At 32.4% G+C, this 12,275-nt stretch overlaps 1 protein-coding gene across 1 annotated transcript; it reads left to right on the top strand.

Moving 5' to 3' along the window:
* Nucleotides 1–6,877: 6,877 nt before the first annotated feature.
* On the top strand, nt 6,878–10,198 carry LOC128161231 (collagen alpha-1(III) chain-like). Its single transcript, XM_052824457.1, has 2 exons — nt 6,878–7,650; nt 9,014–10,198. The coding sequence occupies exons 1-2, from the start codon at nt 6,891–6,893 to the stop codon at nt 9,982–9,984; spliced, it is 1,731 nt and encodes a 576-aa protein (XP_052680417.1). The 5' UTR covers nt 6,878–6,890; the 3' UTR covers nt 9,985–10,198.
* The last annotated feature ends 2,077 nt before the right edge of the window (nt 10,199–12,275 follow it).

The raw sequence follows: 12,275 nt of genomic DNA, 5'->3' as shown, positions 1-12,275 counted from the left end.
GTCCGAACATATAACTTATCTGTCCGAAGAAATGGGTATTTTGTCCGAACAAATCCAATTTCGTCTGAAAAAATCCTAATTCGTCGGAACATATACGTCATATTCATAGTTTGCCATCTAGTTTGTCCACGCCGCCGTAATTATTATATAAAATATGATACACACAAAGCGTTTTAGAGAGTTGATATCTTGATTTTGTTGTTGATTACAGGGGGTAAAGAAATCATATAATTTAAGAAGTCATTGTAATATAATCATCGCAAGAGTTTAGTTTTACCAATGAATTGTTTATACATTCACAGTTCAGAATGTTTTGATAGTCATATTCAATCGTAAATATACAAATAAACAATGCATAAAAGTTCACATACAAACTACGTTCGTGGTTAAGATCATGAGTATGCTAACAAACTTATCAGGCTTCACAAAATAAGAACACGTGACCAATTAAATTTATTATCCCAATGAACACTCTGAACATAAAGTATTTTGATTCATTTATTTAGCAATATTTGACGATACATATTAATTATTAGATTTGAAAACCCAATAATCTTTTTAAAAAAATTCTACAAAATAAAATGTACAAAACAATATATCCTGCAAAGTAAAAATAAACACCAAGGATAAATGCAAATGTCACTAACAAAGCATTAACCAAAAGATTGTTTATAAAAAAATGTATTTCCGAGAAATTGCAATTATGCGTATGATACTTCAAAGAAAGCTGTATTTAAATGTTTGTGGCATTTATCACCATCTCTTGTCGCACTTTAATGTCCCATTCTGCCTATTTCTACTAATGTGTAAATCATGTCTATGTTAGAGAAATATATGATTATAAGTTATAAAAATAACACAAATCCGAGAAAAATTAACAAAACTAGAAAACAATTAGCTATAGATTTGCATTTCATTTTTCATAAAAGGTATAAAAGTGAAACGTACTTGACACATAAGAAGTTGTTATCAACATACTCTAACGGTGAGTACAATATACAACCAATATGTATAATCTCACAGAAAATTGTTGCTTTAATTTGTTTCTGACACAGGTTTAAAAAAAATAGATTTCGTATACACCTATTGTTAATAATTATAATAAGACTGTAAATCAAAGACGTCTAAACGTATAAAAAAAAATGTTCTACTCTTGTCACAGTTTCGAGACGATTATTTACAAATATGTTTAATAAAATCTGGCTGGAAAAGTTGGTGAACAATAAACAACAATACAGGTTGTTTCTTCGAACTGTGATGTACGGCTCTTTAGCTGAAGTAATATATTTTCCCCGCTCATACCACGTACATGTACCTGCAGACAATATTTCTGATAGCTTTTTGAATGTTGTTTCACTGTACGTAATGTCTAGAAAGTATTTTTTTTTTCGTGAAAGCTTTCATATCATATACATGTCTATGAATAGTTGATGATAGGATGATAAAGTTACCGCATAATGAAATGTAAGATAAAAACAGGAATGCCGAAATAATCGAGCATTGACATGGGAGGAGGGCTTTTTATTAGTGGTTGTCTATCTGTTACATGTACTGTGATTATATCAGTATTCTTTTAAAACCAAACTAAGTTTATTTTGTTGTTAAGTTGATCCACTAAATTTCATTAAAGTGCAATTTCTAACAACAAATTGCGTAACCACAAATTTACATATCAATGAAAATGTGATTTTCACTCAGTCCAAACAAAATATTACCCTCATATTTTTATAAAACTCCAAGATAAGCTTCTTTGACACCATTGATCACACAGTCACAAAATATGGATATCGAACTAACGATATATTGTTCAATGCAAAAAAAATATGTTTAAAGATCTAATAAATTTCTGCAATAAAGAGAAGTAAAAGTAAGTATGCCTTAAAAGATGTCCACAAAACCAAGGGCAAGAGTACTACATTATAAAGTTATCTAAACAAGCGCGTATTAATTAATAATGTCTAAAGAATTAATTATACTACCTCAGAATTATTTCTTTTTATGTAGAAAGAATATAATCATATTATAATTAGAATTGTGAAACTACTTCTGTGCTATGTATGTTTTACCAGATCTTACAAAACCATATAAGGAGTGAAATCAGAGCGACCTTTCAAAAATGAATAGACATAAATAGTATAGGTTAGCTAGTAAGATGCAAGCTTCAACAAACAAATTTTCTTTGCATCTAAGGATGACAATAATTTAATTCTGCTTTTAACGTTTCTAATTAATAATGATTACAGAAATTAAACATAAGTTTATTAATGATAATTGCTTTCGTCAATGAAATTATAAATTGCATTTTTTGACAGAATAAATTAATGTATTTTTTAAAACTGAAAAGTTTACGTATATACATATGTGTTTCAAGTTCCAGTTTAAAGACTGAATCAATTTTCAACGTGTCGAGGTCATCAGAGTTAAGAAAAAAATATTTCTTAAGCTGTTGATACAATGAAATTAATCTCACGACTTTAAGTCTAAATTTTAACAAAGAAAAAATATCAAGCTGTTGAAATATAACCCTTGTGTCAATATTCAACATTCAAAAAATGACTTACGAGTCAACCCGGTTTACAACGAGTTTACAACCCGGGTCAATTTTCTTCGTTACACCGACAAGGTCATCTTTCTAGTGAATTTTGATGAGAACTGAATGTGTGTACAACTGTATGGTGACATTCTTCTGCTCCTTGTGTGCAAGTTATTTATCTCTAAATATGACGACATGCCAGATACATGTAAATATATGTTGACATTAAAGATAGTTACATGGTACTATAGACATATGGTAGACATTCTACCTTGTTCATTTCTTGTGCATCTATTGCGTCACGTAAATGGGTTACAATGTAATTCCCGAAACTGTTCATCAAGGATAGGAGTGTATATTCTAACGGGATACGCAACTCTCACAAGTCTTGCCAAATCACGCGGTACGTGATCTCGTCAATTTCAACTTTATATATCTATGATATGACTTGATACAAAACCTTTAAAAAACTATATTGAATTTTTTAAAGATATTTTTTATGTACTTTTTAACCCTGATTTGATCATTATTACGACGGAGTTCTCAAAACCCCGATACCCGTTTTTGCCCCATTTCCGAATTACGTAAAAATCAATGTTGATTTTCTTTCTATCTAACTTAATTCACTACATATTATTTAAAATGTATGAAAAAGCTATCCCATTTAACAAGAGGAGAAAAATTATGGAATAAAAAACGACATACTGATTTTACCGGGATTAAACAGAGTTTTAAAAACATGTCAAGGCTCGCGTGATAGTTTGGGAAATAAACATGTCGAATATAGAAGTTGACTTTCCCGTTAGTATGTACGTCCTTGTCAAAGACAAGGGAAATTGTTTTTGGTTGTAACCAAGAATCCAATCTTTTATCTAAATCCTTTTTGTCAATAGAAGAAAAAATAAAAATATATCACGTCGATTGCTGATTTTTTTTTAATTAGAATACAACTTTAAGTTAAGTATTGTTAAGGCAACTTTGATACAGTATCCGTAATGTTATTTTACACAGTCGTATTTTATCCAATTTTGCGTGCTTACTGTTTTATCGTGCGTTATATATCGTTTTATAAATCAGTTTTTCGGTTTATCCTATCGTTTTTTCCGTATCTTTTTATAAGCAAATGAATTTATTTTGAAGTTACAAGTCGTTCAGCATATTCAGTGCTCGATACATTATGTAATTTATCGAACAGATATTGCCTAAATTTTATCCAGAATTCTATTAAACAAATATCCAAATTCTTTAGACCAAAAATTATTTAAACTAAAATCAAAGAAAAAAGAAAGTGTAACATATTTTTGAGTTATAGAGATAAATTTTAAAACAATACACACTCAGTAATAACAAGTAAACAAATTAACTCGCATGTCGGATATATTAAATCGTACGCGGAGTTAACATTAACTCGTATGGGTTAGTAATTTTATTAAGAATTATTAGGGCTTTTCGACTTTCGGTCGAAAAGACCTAGTGTTTTTTGTCTTTTTTTATTATTATTCTCGACAGGATTTGTGTCAGCCATTTTTTGAAAACGGAAAGAAATATTGAAACAAATATGCAACTGTCCAAAAGCAATTGTTGATGACACGCGTATGTAAGGTTTTGGACTTCTGGTTCCGTTACTTCCGATTTTTACAAAGATATCACTAAAAATAAAATGAAACGCAATATCTAACTTACTTTTTGAGTTGGAGCATTCAAATTTTAGAATAAGATGTATCTTGTTAAGTTGTACAAATTTGTCAGTATGAACGTTTTTCTATATCTTATCGTTTTTAAGATATTTGACCTCAAACTTGAGAAAAAGGGGGATAGCAAACAAAAAAATTCAAATGATCTTAGAAATTTAAGAAGACGACTTAATATTGTTAACGTAGTAGTAGTTAACATACATGTTAAGTTTTAACAAAAAATATATAGTACTTCCGGTTTTATGGGTTGATGAAAATTGTCTATAGGAGTTTCAATGTTAAGTTGAAATCACAAGTTCCACGTTTTCTCAAAAAGTTTTCAAGTTAACATTACAATATTTCACTAGTATAATGACACAAACAATGCGCAGACCGGAGAAGGTTTAGGGTACATGATTTTGAAACATTAGGGATCTGCAGGGGTTAACGTTCAAAACAGCCCTTTTGCTGTAACTTTTGTAATTCTCTTCCGATTTTCAAAATCTTTTCAGACTATTGTTTGGAAGTAAGAGTACAATCCTAATATCATGGGCCGAGGGGCCACTTTTTGACTCCTTCTAGGGGTTTGAAGGGCATAAAGATGACAACTTGTTTAAATTTCAAATTTTTTTTTAGAAAGAGTTATCTCGCTTTGCTCTAAGAATATAGAGCATAAGTACTGTAGGCATACCAAATTTGGTGTCCGGGGAATGAATACTTACTTCAATATGATTTTTTGAAAATATTCTTCTGGAAATTAGAAGTGAAGCTACCTGTAAAGTTCTGGAGTTATCTTTCTTTTCACATTGCACTACTTATAAGTTCCTATCTAAGCAACTGGGGATACCAAGGCGTTTAGAACACTTGGAAATAAATTAGAGAATACTTTTTTTTTAACATTTAATTAAAAAGGGATACTGGGGCTGTCGAAAAGCCCTTACTTTTTGTTGAAGACTGTTTTTATGTTCTGGCCGATGTACACGATAATTGGGTTAAAAATGAAACATTTCACACATTCTAAAATGCATAATTGTTGATTGCGGTCTTTTTCATTTTTTAAGGACATGCAAGTCGTTGATCACGGGACTTTTTGTTGATCACATGATAGTCATTATATGACATATAGAATATAAACATTTTCCAGTCATTTTGTCTGTGATACCACTGCCAATCTATTTTATAATACATTTTATTAATTCATTTGTCAATATTTGATGGAACAATTACTAAAAATCATACGATAATAATATGAGATAATTAAATAAGATCAGGCGTTATAAAATATATCATAAAGCCCTTTGGGATTTATTAAACCTCCCTCCAAAGAAGAAGGGGATAAACTGTTAAACCTTTATATGTCTTTCTGTCCGCCCGGCTGTCTGTCCGTAACAAATATATTCCTGTTTCATTTTTCGCAGCAACTATAAATTGAAAATGCTTGAAATTGTAATACACTCATTATTTAGGCATGCATATCGTGGACTGTATTGCTGTAACAATAGGACGTCAAATTTCTTCTATATGACGAGTTTGCTCAATTAAGCCTAAATTAAAAGCAATATATATATCAAAGATCTATCAGCAACTTTTTATCACAGATGCTTCAAATTTTAAAACGTTGTTTAGGTATACAATATCATGGTTTATATTTTTGTACCAATCGGACGCCAACTTCTTGTTAAATATCTACTTTAATCATTTTTAGCTTAATTTTTCAAAAAAAAATCGTCAAAGATTTCTCAGCAACTACTTATCTTAGATAATTTGAATTTTAAAAATTTAATATGTTTTTTGGTGTAGGTATGCCATATTGTGTGATCTCAGTTTTGATTTGTTCCACATAAACCCAATTTTTCAATTCTTGTTTAGTAGGCCTATATTCTGATCAGTTGTATTTTGTCAAATGTTCTTATAAAAATTACATTAATTTAAGGAAGTTAACAGTTCTTAATTTAAGAAATGCAGATGTAAAAAAATACTTCGGGTTAATTCCATCACAGATAAATTCTAAGTATTATTCTTTAAATGTTATTAATAATTTATTTATATATATAAATCCAAAGGATCTATTAGTTTTTTTATGTTTTAAGCACACACTTTCAACAAAAGTGTTATAATACTAGAAAGAGGAGCAGAGCTAATCCCTTTTTTAGTATTCTCATTTGTCATATGCCATCACTTTCTGTTCAATAACTGTTTAAGAATCATGAACTTCAAATTTGAGTTGTTTTTTCTCAATACTTCTATAAATATATGTTAAAAGAACAATGTTGTGTTAATTTTTAAAATTTATTTCTGTTCTCAGACCTATTGAAACAAATGTGCAGATATATTCCATCAATTAAGTTAATTATTTAAAGAAATTTTAATCATCAAGCAAATTCATTATACCAGAAAATGGGGGTAATTCATATCAAAATAGATCATTTACAAAACAAGAAATGGCTGCGAAATAACAAAAATTGTAGAAGATGTCTCATTCTTTTCATTAATGTTGATCAGTAAACAAAAAGCGAAAAAGTTAATTGACAAAGCGTCTTCAATATCATCATAAACACCTCTCGACATAGTTAAAAGCTACTTTGTGCGCAAATCAGAACAAGATAAAGTTACTGTTTATTCAATATCAATAACAACAACTTATTTATTTCCCTTGTCTCATGCAGATTACCCGAGAAACAAAGATGTATACATTGCTGGTCTTGGGTCTCGTAGTTGCATTTTGTTTGGCTGACGGTGATTATACTGATGAGTATGATTATAACGACGAATATTCCGCACATGGCGTAGGTGGAGGATATCCCAGAGAAGGTTTCATAAGACACAGAACAAGTCTTGGGGAAGGTATTATGAGACCTCTCTTAAGGGCGGTTACCGATGGTTTTGAAGTAATTGACGGAGGAACCTCTGTAGAAGGTAACGGAGGAAGAGCTGAAGAAGGTAACAAAGGAACTTCTAAAGAAGGTAACGGAGGAATTCCTGAATATTGTTATGAAGGACCTCCTAAAGAAGGTAACAAAGGAACTTCTAAAGAAGGTAACGGAGGAACTCCTGAAAAAGGTAAAGGAGGAACTCCTAAAGAAGGGAACGGAGGAACTCCTAAAGAAGGGAACGGAGGAACTCCTAAAGAAGGGAACGGAGGAACTCCTAAAGAAGGGAACGGAGGAACTCCTGAAGAAGGGAACGGAGGAACTCCTAAAGAAGGTAACAAAGGAACTTCTAAAGAAGGTAACGGAGGAACTCCTGAAAAGGGTAAAGGAGGAACTCCTAAAGAAGGGAACGGAGGAACTCCTGAAAATGGTAAAGGAGGAGCTCCTAAAGAAGGGAACGGAGGAACTCCTAAAAAAGTAAGCGGAGGAAGTCCTAGAGAAGGAGCCGGAGGAGCTCCTGTAAGAGTTGACAGAAAATCCGTAGCGGAAGTTACAAGTCTTCCATTACTTCCAAGTTTGTATAAATGGTTTTTAAAAAATTCAATATTTCAAAAATGGAACGATATAACTGAAAAAATTTTCTAAACAAAAAAAAGGATCATACAATTTCGAACAAATTGATGTAAGAGTAAATATCCAATTTAAGGTATTCAAGGTATGTAATAATGAAGGGATTTCGATCATAAACAATTTTTAATCATTTTACATTAGTTAAATATTTACTAGAAGATAGAGATGAAAGTGATATAATCCAAATTCACATGACTGATCACATGAAGTAAGCTGGTAATTCTGCACCTAACACTTTTTTTGAAAAGTTATTTCATTTTTCTTTAAATATTTGCGGTAAATAATTTTTTATTACATATTTGAAAAAAAAGATAGTTTATGCAAATTATCACAGGAAAGTTGCATGAAATGCAAGCTAGTTTTTACAATATCTTAATAAGCCATACGCTGCTCATATACTTTAATGTAAAATTTAAGGTGTACATGTAATTCATTAGAAAACATTCAACATTTGAAAAATTCCTCTGTGGGGTAATTTTATTTGACATCACTTTCAAAACGATTCCATAATTTAAAATACAGAGCAATTTATTTATCAGGTACAAATATTGGTCGTTAAACATTGAATACCTTAACACATGTAAATATAATAATGTATGTTTTATACATAAAAATGAATATGTTACATCGATTAGTTTACTCTGTAGGGTTAGTGGTTTTCATTTTGCGTTATATTGAGATGTAAGTCTCTGAGAATGTTCTTTGATTTTATGCCAATTATTTTCTATTCTGTTCTGTTCCACTTACTTGTTCTTCAGTTCTAATCCTTTATACCAAAGTGTTATATTAATATTGATAATCCTTTTATAAGTCCAGTTTTACTTTTATCTTTTTCCTGCTTGACAGTATATATATATATATATATATATATATATATATATATATATATATATATATATATATATATATATATATATATATATATGCTACTGACGATTTGTATTTTTATTTATTCTGTATATATAGTCCTCTTGTACCTTTTTTTTTGGTTTGAGTGAATTACCTAAAATTGATAAACAAATTATCAGAAGCAGAAAGCAATAGTCATGTTGATATTTGTGTAGCTCAGACGTCTCTGATCAAATACTAAGAGTAAAAACAGAACTAACTTCTTTTTTTCTACCAATTATTACTAAGTACACATTATCAGAAACGTCTTCAACGTCTGATTGCCTTTGGTCAGGAGTGTAAAGTTATGTTATAGCTCAGTCGATAAATCTTCCAACTTCTATAAAAATACGGAAATTGAATATCGTTTTTTCAATGTGAAATTTGTACTTTTGGTTAACAAAAACAAAACATTTTAGGTGTACCAAAGCCCGGGCGTTGCCCATCAAAGAAGATTTACCAGGAGCTAGACCTTGGCCCACATTGTAACATTGACGAACAATGCCCCGAAGTACAGAAATGTTGTTATGCTGGAGACAAGGGTCAAAGATGTCAAATACCAGCAGAACTCGAGCGCCCAGGTTCCTGCAACGAAAACTATATAATAGTCGGTGGTATGCAGGTACCTTGCGGCTATGACGCAATGTGTCCATATGGAGGCAAATGCTGTAAACGATTTTCGACTGGTCTAGCTGGCTCATGCACATACCCGTCCCGTAAAGGTCCTTTACCACGTGTCCAAGGTGGTCCCAATAGAACCGGTCCTGTCTATCCATCTTTGGTCACGAAGGTCACGGAAGTCATACGTATCCCAGGTGGTTCCGGTAGACCCAATCCTGTCTATCCATCTTTGGTCGAGACGCTCACAGTAGCCACACGTAACCACGGTGGTCCCAGTAAATCTGGTCCTGTCTATCCATCTTTGGTTGAGACGCTCACAGTAGGCACACGTAACCAAGGTGGTCCCAGTAAATCTGGTCCTGTCTATCCATCTTTGGTCGAGACGCTCACAGTAGGCACACGTAACCAAGGTGGTCCCAGTAAATCTGGTCCTGTCTATCCATCTTTGGTCGAGACGCTCACGGTATCCACACGTAACCAAGGTGGTCCCAGTAAATCTGGTCCTGTCTATCCATCTTTGGTCGAGACGCTCACAGTAGGCACACGTAACCAAGGTGGTCCCAGTAAATCTGGTCTTGTATATCCATCTTTGGTCGAGACGCTCACAGTAGGCACACGTAACCAAGGTGGTCCCAGTAAATCTGGTCCTGTCTATCCATCTTTGGTCGAGACGCTAAAGGTATCCACACGTAACCGAGGTAGTCCCAGTAGACCCGGCTCTCTCTATCCATCTTTGGTCGAGGAGCTCACAGTAGCCACACGTAACTGAGATGGTCCCGGTAGACCTGGTTCTGTCTACCAATCTTTTGTCACGGATGTCATTAAGGCTACGTTAAGAACAAGCACACCCCAAAACACCGAAAGATCACTATACAAAGTTTAAAATGCCTGTTTTGTTATTCTGTATCTTTAAATTAAGTGTTTGATTTATATCAAAATATTGTGTATCACCAGTGGACGCTTATACAGTAATAAAAGTTAACTTTATCAGCTAATTCTTGGTCGTTGACCAAATATTTTGTGTTAGAGAGACAGATCGACTCTTAAATGTTGACTAGTAAAACAAGACAACAAGTGTTGTTTAGAAAACATATAATAACATTCATACGCAGGTGTTTTAAATATATGCATTGGATGTAGTTTAATTATTTCACTCGTAAATAGCAAAATCAGGACAAAAGAAGGCGTGAGTAGTTCTAAATCAGATAATAAATTTCAAAAACGATTGCTACGCTCTTATAACTATAAATTGACAGTTTCGCGTGGAAATAAGACGAACAATATTATTGTATATACATGTGTAGTCAATTGTTGATATAAAATATTTCTATATCGTTCCTTACAGTTTTAATCTTCAGAACTGAATAAGAATTATTGGAAGGGTTTTTATGTAAGGTTAAGCCAAAGAATAAAAAGCATTGGCATGCTGGTTGAAATTCAACTTAGTTCAACATTTTTCAACAATTACTAATTTTTCGTGACGTTCGCTACCGTATGGGTTTAATACTAGTCTACTAACCCTGAGATCATTATCTTGTTGTTGGACCTAGCTTTAAAAAACTTCGAACTGACCAAAACGCGTTTTAGTTTTCAGAATTTTATCTAGAATGTGCATGGAATAAACTTATACACGAGTCAGATATGCATCATATACTTTTCAAAAACATATATAGTGAACAAGAAAATAACACTATAAACTTTAAGAATTAACATAATATGTGCAGATGTAAAATAAATCAATTATCAAACAGCTATTGTGTAAGTAATGACATTTAAGCAACACGTATATGAAAGGATTAATCATATGTGAATGCTTAAAATTCAAAGGAACTTTAGAAAATCTGAAATCACGAAATTTTACTAACTCAATAGTATCAGAACTTACAGCTTTTTTACACTTTAAACAACCATTCCCTACGATAACTTAAAGGCAAGACTTTGTGGCATCATTGATAGCTGCTTTTTTTTAAAAAAAGGACCTCGTATATTACCTTACCTTGTCATTGGTCATCTACAAAACTATTTTGTTAATTGCCAGTCTAATTGCGTACACAAGTACTCAGATGATGAGATAAATAAAAAGATTTTTGGAAATCAGGTTTTCCAACAGTCTGTTCGAATTTCCATGGGTACCAACTGTGCTCTATTTTTGGCAGACCTGTTTCCATATTCGTAAACAGCAGAATTCATTCAAAGACGTGTACATGAATTCAAACGTTGTTGCCCACAACTCGACATCTAGGTAAATAGACGACGTATTATCAATTGATATTTAGGGTCTTCCGTTTCCATCAGAATATGTTTTAAACTTATCAAATTTTAATATGAGCAGGTCGTCCGTCACTTCCGGTCGTACTGAATACAAAACTGAAAACCGTTTTAAAATCGGACAACGCATTGCAGAGATATTGAAGTTGACGTTTTCCGGAAATCTTCATTTCTCAGTGTAGGTTGAAAAATTTGTTTAAAAGGAAGTTAATATGATAGTAAATCGTACCAAATGTCAACAGTTTAATTGAACCCTATCAATTCAAAATCAAACGAAAGACCCACTTGTTGCTCGCAACAAGGTGCTTTCAGGTAATTCAGGCATTCTCCAGAAATTAAGCGTCAAAGTTCTGAAGCGAGAGTCTGAGTAGCTCCGTCGATAGAGTCGTGGACATGGCCTAGGTGACCCGGGTTCAAGCCCCGATTGCCGCAAATTTTTTTTTAACTATTTTCGCTTAGATCTACGATTTTTTCTTTGAAGTGATAAGTTTAATCTAATCTATTCAAAAATCGGACGGAAGACCCACTCGTTGCTCGCAACGAGGTCGTGTCTAGTTGTTACTTCCAAATTTACGTCGACTAAATATATCTTTGTGAATATGAAATAAAGGATACCACAGAGTCCAAGTCATCTGTTACATATTTAGGTGTTTTACTAAGAAAAATATTAATGGTAGCCTAGCAAAAATACTTTGTGATAAACGTGATGACTTCAAATCTTTTATCGTCAACTTTCCTTATTTATGTAGCAATATACTTTCATCGCTTATATATGGAGTTTTTTTTATATCA

This window comes from Crassostrea angulata, chromosome 8, assembly GCF_025612915.1.
Source record: "Crassostrea angulata isolate pt1a10 chromosome 8, ASM2561291v2, whole genome shotgun sequence".
Lineage (NCBI taxonomy): Eukaryota > Metazoa > Mollusca > Bivalvia > Ostreida > Ostreidae > Magallana > Magallana angulata.
Note: the sequence above shows the minus strand (reverse complement) of the source record. Positions and strands in the feature narration are given on the sequence as shown.

Excerpts from the sequence above, each read along its gene's own strand:
- LOC128161231 (XM_052824457.1), top strand. The coding sequence starts at position 6,891 with ATGTATACATTGCTGGTCTTGGGTCTCGTAGTTGCATTTTGTTTGGCT. Across the intron at positions 7,651-9,013 it reads AAGTCTTCCATTACTTCCAA|GTGTACCAAAGCCCGGGCGT; the intron begins GTTTGTATAAAT and ends AAAACATTTTAG.